The sequence below is a fragment of the Montipora capricornis genome, chromosome 2 (assembly GCF_036669925.1).
Source record: "Montipora capricornis isolate CH-2021 chromosome 2, ASM3666992v2, whole genome shotgun sequence".
In the NCBI taxonomy this organism is placed as follows: Eukaryota; Metazoa; Cnidaria; class Anthozoa; order Scleractinia; family Acroporidae; genus Montipora; species Montipora capricornis.
The window spans coordinates 18441663-18451225 of record NC_090884.1 but is presented as its reverse complement, the minus strand read 5'-3'; the positions used below and the strand labels follow the sequence as shown (position 1 = coordinate 18451225).

The 9563-nt window shown below is 39.0% G+C and overlaps 2 protein-coding genes across 3 annotated transcripts in view; both read left to right on the top strand.

The window, feature by feature from the left end:
* LOC138035426 (treslin-like) overlaps window positions 1-3311 on the top strand; it is a 66090-nt gene extending 62779 nt beyond the window's left edge. The window contains exon 19 of the mRNA XM_068882121.1: window positions 2926-3311. Within this exon, the coding sequence (XP_068738222.1) occupies window positions 2926-3311 (386 nt within the window). The remainder of the gene's footprint in view (window positions 1-2925) is intronic.
* A 5047-nt stretch (window positions 3312-8358) lies between these two features.
* LOC138038992 (treslin-like) overlaps window positions 8359-9563 on the top strand; it is a 14034-nt gene continuing 12829 nt past the window's right edge. For both annotated transcript variants that reach the window (XM_068885123.1, XM_068885122.1), the window contains exon 1: window positions 8359-8524. In XM_068885123.1, coding sequence (XP_068741224.1) covers window positions 8424-8524 — 101 coding nt within the window. In that variant the 5' untranslated portion in view covers window positions 8359-8423. The remainder of the gene's footprint in view (window positions 8525-9563) is intronic.

Here is a 9563-nt window from a genome sequence, read left to right as displayed (position 1 = left end):
AGCAAAGTATGAAGGTTCTGGTACGTGGATGCCCAAAGAACACCAATTCAAAGAGTAAAGTCACAGAGCAAGTACCTTTTCATTCACCATAGACTAATGACGCTAATACACGTACACGTCCCTTGTAGCTAGAAATAGTGTGTGAAATACAGGCTAGACTTAAAGGGAGTGGGTACCGGCTTTGTGTTGGATATATCAAAATGGGGTGTGCACCAGTGTTACATTGCATTTCTGGATAATTATAAGTGCTACATGTAACACTCAACGTCACATGCTGCTGTGATCAGTGTCTGTTTTTTGCCTTTTTACGTCTTCTTGGACACTGGTGAAGGGGTTTTTCATGCCATAGTGATTTGCCCTGATTTTGCCATATCTTGGTTCCTCCTGTCCAAAACAACGACATGTATTTGTGCATATCTATCGAAATTGTAATTTAAGTGATAAATGCTCATCTCTTTGATTTCCCCTAATACCAGCTGCACAGTCCTTCCGTAGAATAAGAGATAGCAGCTCTTGCAAATGTGGATGATCAAAGTAACTTGTGTCAAGAGAGTTGTTTTGTAATATTGTTATTCCAGGCACTTAAAGTTTCCCATTAAACTCTGAGAAAATTTCTGATAATCTCACATAACCATTTGATTGCAAATGTTCCTGCTACCTTTGAAGTCCGCTTCTTTCTCATGCCTAAGACAATATCCCCAATTCCCATTCAAATTCATTCAAAGATAGAGAAATAAACCCTCTTGTTATCTTCTGCATGAACTCCATCTTGCAACCTTTTTGCAATAAGAAAGTGCATTTTTGGGGGGGGGGGGGTCTCAAATGATATTAATTGGTGAGTTCCTTTATTTTACAACTGTTTTGTTTGTCTATGCAGGTAACTGATCTGTTGCGGCCCTCTCGTTTATGAAGGACCCCAGATTTTCCTTGCTACGTTTTTTCCCTAAGTTGAAGAAATCCTGAGCAGGTAATGATAAATTCTTTGCATACATGACCTACAATAATCAAAAGGCGAGGCTCACTGACACTGGACCTGATGCTTTTTTTTCTTTCTTTTTTTTTCTTTTCTTTGAGTCCTCGTCAAAAAACACTAACTTTTATGGTCTAATAAATAAGTACAAGGCCTCGTCCGAAAGTAGTTGATTTCTTTACCTCATGAGAGTATTTTAATAATTTAAAAGAGGCTAATGTCATTTGGTTATCTTGCAGAGATTCATTGAAATCTTTAACTTATTTATGAGTTTTCGTCTTGAAAATGGTACTTTAGATTTCCTTTTACTGATAGCATTTCTCTTAACAACACAAACAAGATAATTCCTGCATGAGCAAAAAAGGCCTTCATACTCGTGGAGTTGTTGTGTTCCATTCTAACTTTTTGAGCATTTTGGGTGGGGCAAAAGTAACATCGTTATTTTTCAAGACATTTACTCTTTTAATTCAACACATCCGTTTCCAACTATTTTTGCCTTGTGTGTATGTTTAGGCAGAATCATCTAATAGCCCTTATTCACAGATAGGCCGCCATGTTGGTTTTCCAATTGGGGTCATTGTAAATTAGCCATGTGTTATGCTGGGGGGCAAACATTGGAATAAAGGCAAATTGCCGTTCAAATGCGGCTTGTCGAACAAAAAATATTGAATTGAACAATTGCTAAAGTAAATTTTAGAATTTAGAATTAAGTACCTTTAAAAAGAATTTTATATTACTTTTGATTACCTCCGACCATTTGATGACTTTCTACCTCCATCGTTATCTGCCCAGTTTTTCACTACAAAAAACATCGAAGTAACTTGTGTAGCATTCTATTTTACTACTTAGGTGGATAAACATTCAATGAGACCCGTGAAACAACTCAATCTGTGTGGCTTAAGATGTTCGTTGTAAACCTCACCTCTGCTCGCGAAACTTTGCGTTCTTACGCTTTGCCCCCTCAGAAGTGTGGTGCTAATTTGCATGATAACGGCAAATCCCAAAACATGGCGGCTATCGTGGAATAAGGTCTTATTAGGTGGGTCAAGAAAAAAAATTATCTTGTTTATGAAGATTTTTCTTTTAGGATTTTTCAAAAAGTGTTTTTTTGTACCAGGATTAATAGTATCAGGTTAGTTTTAGTGAGGTTCCGTAATTCTTTATTGATAAATAAATTTAGTTTGCCCAAGTATCTGTAAATTAGCCTTCGTTTTTTTTATTTTCCCCCCCTTAAATAGGGGTTCACGCTCAAATGCGTTATTTTTGTATGCCCATGCCAGTTCTTGAAGGCTTTGAGGGTTGTTAGCAATGATTTTTTCAACAGTGGCTGGATCGGTTGACTGTTGATTGTCCAAGTTGACGCGTTGCTAAAAGGGGCACATTATAGGAACTGGCAACGAATTCTGACGAGTTTTCCAGTTAAAGGCCCGTGTTACCCGTGCCGGTATACCTCATTCTATGTTGTCAGAAATTTGCCCCTCGGCCGCCGGGCTACTCCTGGCCTTAAATTTTTCATTTCAAAACCCTGTGTAAAAGACGAGAGTGACCACCGCTTTACATTGATTAGCCCAGGAACTTCAAAAGCTATTGAAACCCCTGTAATTTGAGAGGGGTCCCTAAGAATCTAAGGTTGTAGGTTGTGACCTGATTGATGGACGATAAGACCAACATTTGCCGATGTCAACATTGAGGCACCAGACGATAATGATAAGTATAATAATAATACATTACGAATAATGATAATAATAATAATATAGTGAAGGCGGCAAGTAGTGAAGACCTGTGATTTAGCCTCCGTTAAACACAATTCGCTTTTGAAAAGCAAGCCTAGTCTTGAGCACCGAAGCTTTACAGACAGCCTTTCTTAAGTGCTTAGCAACTGTGTTTTGAGTAATTCTATACATGGGTCTCTAGACGAGACTAAACCTTGTTTTTATGTTTTCGAATTGACAAAGGAGTTCAATATGGCGGAAATCATCAACAGCAAACTAGAGTTTTGCGGCATGGAGGACGCCTGAAATGGACAAAGGAAATGAATTCGGATTTGTTGAACTGTAAGACGAGAGCTAAGGAGATGGCAAATTCAAGTGACCCGCCGAGATATTCAGATGGTCAGAAGAGAGGTTATATGTCTATCATGAAGGAACTATGGGACCAAAGCGGCTATAGTGGACTTAATATCTCAGACCAAAACCTTCGTAATCGGGCCGCTTATGTTGAAAGATCGCTTGGTAACGTAGCAGAAACGATCAGAGTGGATATTTTTGCAAGGAACACGGAGCAGCACGAGGATAAGAGCCAACAGCGAAGGCCAAGAGCAACATTTGCATACGCAAAGTGACGTGCCAGTATGGTCAAGGGATGGCCCAACGCCTCTTAACAATGAAGTAACTAAAATCATCCAAGCAGCAAGACCAATTCTTGCCTCAGTGATTACAAACCCAGGAGATTTCGATAACCGCGTGTCACATACAAGGACTAGAAAACGTCCAACAATTGGCGACATAGCAAACATCAATGGAGCCATCGATGTGCTAATGAAGGATAACAATGGGTCCAGTAACACCATTCACCCAGCTCAGGGTCCTTTTGTTTATCTCTGGCTGGCTAATTGCGTTTTATACTGGTTTTTTTTTTGCGTTGTTTGTGGTCAAAGGATGGAGGAAAAAACGCGATCTCCGAGCAGGCAAAACAAAGTTGGCAGAAAAGCAGAAAGAATTATATGAGGCACAGGCAGGAGCGATCAGGAAAAACATCTCTAATTAATAGCCAAGGCAGAAATTGAAAGGTTTAGAGCAAATCGGAAAATGTCCAAGAAAGGAGAGAAAAAGCGAGAAAAGTTGCTTCAAGAGCTCAATACCTTGTCTGCCGCGAATTGATTAGCTTCATGGATAGAGGAAAATCAAGGTTACGAAAGCTAAAGAAAGGGTTTTGGCGCAGCAAGAAGCTGGAGGAAGCCAAGCAGCTAAATCGGAAGTTCCAGTTGGACCCAAGAAGCGTTTATTCGAATTTCGGAAAAATGCTAGAAAACCAAACTGACAGTGACAGACCCGTTTACATCAAAGAGGTCCTGGATGCGGAACAGAGTAATAGTTTTAAAGAAAAATCGAGCAAGCATTTAGTTTTTGTACGGTCTTATGGGAAGGAAACAACGAGAGATGCTCAAGTAATAGCTAATACAAAAGCGGACTGGGTCGAAGGAATTGAGAGAGGTGATGAAAGGAGCTAGTACCCTAGAGCTGTCCTACGGAGGGATTTCAAACAACAGCGAGCAAAACACAAGTCCATTGATAGGCGTTTGTAGTGTTCAATTGAGAATCGATGTTTGTCACATTGAATCAAAGAATCGCTTCTTTTGTTTTGGTACAAGCGGCATTAATATTTGACTTATGTACACTAACGCCGTCCAAATGCTCGTTTTTTAGGCGCCCGTGACTGTACCTTCCGCGCTATTGGTCGTCCATTTCGCGCAAATGAGTGCGTATCTTCTCGTAAAGAACAGAACAAAGTGTAACAATAATTATTATTATTATTTAATATAGAATAATAATAATAATAACAATAATGATAATATAATATTGATATAAGTTAGTACAATTATTATTAATCATTATATTGTTATTAAATAATTATTAAAGGCATGGGGAACAAAAGTTAAATATGATTGGATGTTGAAGGTTTGTTGAAGGTATACAACCTAGATGGGAATTACAGGACGTAAGCCGGTGCCACTGATGAGCAAGTGGAGAACAATGAACTAGAAGTAACAAGAAGACGGGAAGAAAGAGCAAAGCAGATTGATCCAACATCAGAATAGGTTTTTTGCTAGGAGACAGCTTTTCTTCAGTCGGTTTCATGTTGCACAGAGATACCAGTAACGATGCTAAACCCCCTTGGGAAGGAAGAATAGGATACAGCATGAGTGAACGCAGGAGAAATAGATACTAAAAGGACACGTCAGCTGTAGTTTGTGTCATAACGACGAGTTAATGTGTACCAGGAAACCCATGAAGATCTTCAGAAGGCCGACGAAATCATCCCTCAAGGCAAGCATAACACAGGAGCGTAACACAGGAGGTCTGAATGTACTGGGTCGTGAAGAAATGTTACGGATGTTTAGAAGAGGTAACATGTCCTCAGGATGTGACAGAGTGATATGATTCTGACAAAGAAGGGTGAAGTAAGGAAATGAGTGTACAATTGAGGAATCTTGTAGAATTCAAGCTTATCTATGACAAATCATCTGATTAAGGCAATAAACACAGGGTAAGTATCAGTGGCAGTCTACATCATGAATGTGTGTTACACGATAGAGAAAGAGTTGGATGATTTGGAACAAGGTGGTAAAAGAAACACACACTGAGGGGAAAGCGGAGCCATACACGGGTGGCAAAGCAGTGATTAACGACTGTATCTACAAAAGCACAGTTGGGGAAAAGGCTTGACAAGTTTTTAAGATGTTTACGAAGACACCAAAGGTACGGGGGGCGAAGTTGTGTGTTATATGGGCAAATTCAACGAGTTCCGTGGATCAACAAAGTGTGGAAACAAGGAAGTGTGCTAGCGAAGGGATCACCAGAAAGAGTGAAGGCAGACAGTATGTAAGGACCATAGGAAATATAGAGTTCTGGTTTGTCAGGATGGAATGAGAAAAGATATTAAGTATGGAGAAACCGTGGAGGGAGCAATGGTAAGAATGTAAAGAGTAACGCTGAAGCAGAAAACACAGAGACAACAAGAATAGAAGGATACCAGAAGAAGAAAATGCAAAGTTATATTCATTCAACATATAGAGAAAGCCTTGGGTGGACAAAAGGCAATGATGACCCGAAGAAAGTAGCATCAAAGACAATTATTTTAATGCAAGAACAGATGGTCGAAACCAGAGGCTGGAAAAGGAGCAGGGGATTGAATATCGAGGAAGAAACGGTGCATCCACATACTGTCAGGATGTAGGGTGTTGGCTGGAAAACACTATACTTAAGGTGGCTCAAAGCAGTTTCAACACTTGAAAGAAACGTTCTTTATAGAGAAGGATTGACTCTACAACACGTTATCACTTCAGGACGTTCGCACCAAAATCTTCCTACGGTGAGATTTTTCGTCATTTCTCGCCTAGAGTTAGATCATAAAGTACGTACTCCAAAAATGGGGGTCACCGACTTTGTTTCAGAGAAAATGGCAGTGGAAAAATGCCTTCATTTCAAGAAATCGATCGTAATAGCGAGATGTAGCCTCATCTGGTCATCCATCGAAAATCATAAACATAAACTGTTAGAATGAAGGTTTCCGTGCATAGGTTTTTAGGAGTGGGATTTCTAGATAATTGCATGCCGCTAGGGATGTCTTTAACAGTATAGTTCATCCTCCGCGAGAGTTTTCGTAAGCGCCATCCGTTGCAACCATTTCCGGAATTCGATGGCACGAGGAAAAAATTTAAAAAAAGAGAGAACTTCTTACGGTGGAAATTTTTTCATTTCATCATATTTTGTAGATAGTAAGAAAGTAAGTGATTCATGATTGAAAAAATAGGGGTCACCGATGATCTAAACGAGTTAAATCGATATGATTTTGCAAACGTCTTGGAAAATTTCGTTTATCACGTTTTTTCTTGACCTATCAGGGAAGGACTGGAACCCAGGGAAGGATCGATCGTTGAAGGGATGAAAGGTTTTTACCGTAAAAAAAAAAACTTTCTCGAGCATAGCAACAAAATTTCAAGCAGGCCTCATCTTCATTTGGTTAGTGTTTTGTATAATATCTCTCCATTGCCATCATGCTCATCTTCTGGAGGGTGCATTTTGTGAAATTTAATCGCTAGTTGCTTCCACGCACGTTCCACACTTTTCAAGCGGACGAGACGAAAATACTGCTCTATTTTCACGAAAGTAAAGGAAAAGAACTCCAAAACATGCCTTCATTTTGAACTTAAGTTTCGTAGGGTAATAAAAACATTAAAAAAAAAAAACAGCCCCATTAAATTTACGCAACGGTTCGTCCTCCAGTTTTCCAAACTTTCAGCCACTACTTGATCAGCTGCCTTTTCCAGAGCTTTTCCATCCGCCCGCTCACTTCTCTTTAACGTTTCATGATTATCGGAAATGAATGTGCCATTCTTTTGCCAACCTGGAATTTTTTCCCCCGCGTTTTTGTCGCCATATTATTTTAACTAATGCTTGAAAAATATTTATGAAAGTCAAGTAGACTAGTGTACGACTGATAAAACAATAAGCCCTGCAAAAATAGCCCATATTTTGGCTTTAGCAGCTCATATCTTAAAAACAAACTCGGTGACACCCAGTTTTTATTTCTGAAATGTAATCAACATGCCAGAATGACACTTTCTGGAAATACTGTGGAGCGGATTCAAAGCCACCTTAAGAATTTAAACTTTGCAGAGAGTTTCCTCTTGGCCTGCTGATCACTTTTGTGCAATAAAAAATTGGGGTCACCGGAGTTCGTTTTTCAGATATGAGCATCTAAAGCCAAATATAGAGTTTTTGTTTTTGCAAGGCTTTCCTGTTACCATGGCAACTTGTTACGTCACAAAAAGGACTGCATCTTGTTCAGCAATAATCGATGTTTTACATGATACCATACTTGGTACCATAACATTGCTGTTACATGATAAAGTGTTGTAGTGTCAAGTGTTGAAACTGGTTTTAGCCACCTTAAAGACATGGAAAAGAAGTGGGAAGAAGAGAAAGGAATTGCGATTGATGAACGGAACAATAAAGAATGGGAACGAGGAAAATGTGTTCGAAGGAGGCTACAAGAAGATGTACTGGGACTTTGAATTCAAATTCAATCTAAGAAAGCCGGAAACAACGAGACGACCTTATATAGTGCTTGAGGGTGGAGAAAAAAGTATGATATATGTAGTGGATATGCCCAAGCGAAAAGAATGTTCAAGAGAAAGTAGTAAAAAAGTTACGAAAGTATCAGCAATTAGCGTTTGAACTTAGAGAAAGACGACCTGGATTTACCATCTTGATAATTCCAGCAGTAATAGGGTGGAATGGAAGACACAATGAGACGAATAAGAACAATAATTACGAATGAAAGAAACGCAAGAGATTTAGCAAATGGCATGTTGAGAACAGTACTGTAATGTCAGGGTTTGTACATGAATGACCAAACGAGAACCCAGTTACATGCACTGTTTTTACAAATCGCCTTTTTTTTAGGTGTGTAAGTCGAGATCTAAATAACCAGATCTTGAATCAGGCCGTTTGCAATTTTTCATTGACAATTGTAATATTTAGAGTTGTAATCGGTTCAGGGAATAATAACAATAACAATAACAACAATAACAATAACAATAACAATAATAATAATAATAATAATAATAATAACAATAATAATAATGTTATAGTGGTTATCCCGGTTTTCTCTGTTTTTTAGGTACTGCCACAGTCTTCCCAAGTTCCTTTGTAGTGTTTATGAGGGTCTTATGATTTGTCCTCCAAGAGAAGTCCTGACACCCTCAAAATGGTCTTGTGTTGATGACTCCCCTTTGAGGCGATCAGTACGTGCCATATCCAACCAACCACGGTACTTTAGAATTATTTCTCGTCAAGCGTTGCATCTTTTTTGTTCAAATAACCGTTAAAAATAAAGATTTTATAACGATCTATTCGTACGACATGAATTCCAAAGTAATTCGCTTGAAAAAAATCGATATCGCACTCATCGCTTCGTGATTAATGTGATATTGCGTGACATTTACCGTGGTATTCACTAGTTAGGCAATGAATTTAATTAAGCAGTAACCGGAAACACCAAAACACGGACAATTTGAAAACATTTTATCTTCACTAACCCTACAGCAGTAAGAATAAATAACCAGGGAGCTCCGCTACAATCCTGGTCAAAACTGTTGGTATAATTCCCGCTTTTCCCCCTCCCCCATTACAACAGGGAGCTTAAGCAACGACAACGGCGACGGCAACGAGAACGTCATCTCAAAATATAAATTTGCGTTATTTTAATCGCTTCGTGACTAATTCAACGTTTTTAATATGACAAGGGTGTGGTAATTCCTCAAAGATGACACCAGTCGAAACGGCACTCAATTTCGGAGAGAAAATGAAAATTGTTTGTCAAGTGCTGACGTTCTTCATAAAACCATAAACTTGGCTATTTCACGTTGTTGTTTTGCTGACGACGGCAAAAAATGGACAAAAGTGAAAAACGTACGTGCAGGGGGTGCAAAGCTATTGTTTTTACCCACTAAATATGCAAATTTGTGACGTTCTCGTTACCGTCGCCGTCGCCGTTGTCGGCCTCCGAAATCAATTGTATATATTATACACCAGTTTGGCAATGAATTTTTCTTGAATCGCATGAGTTTTAAAAGAAAACAAGCACATCCTCAGCGAGCGAATGGAAAGGAAAAAGGCCATTTCAGAGTCAACTGGCAATAGCCAGTGAATAGGAATCACGCTAAAATTAGAAACCGGTGGGAAATTTTGTCAGTTCAAGGTCAAAGAAGAGTTTTACTGATTTACTTTATTCCACTTTATCTCTGAAAACGAGATCATTCACATTTTGAGGTGCTTGGAACAAGAATCGGCAAAGTACGAAAATGCAA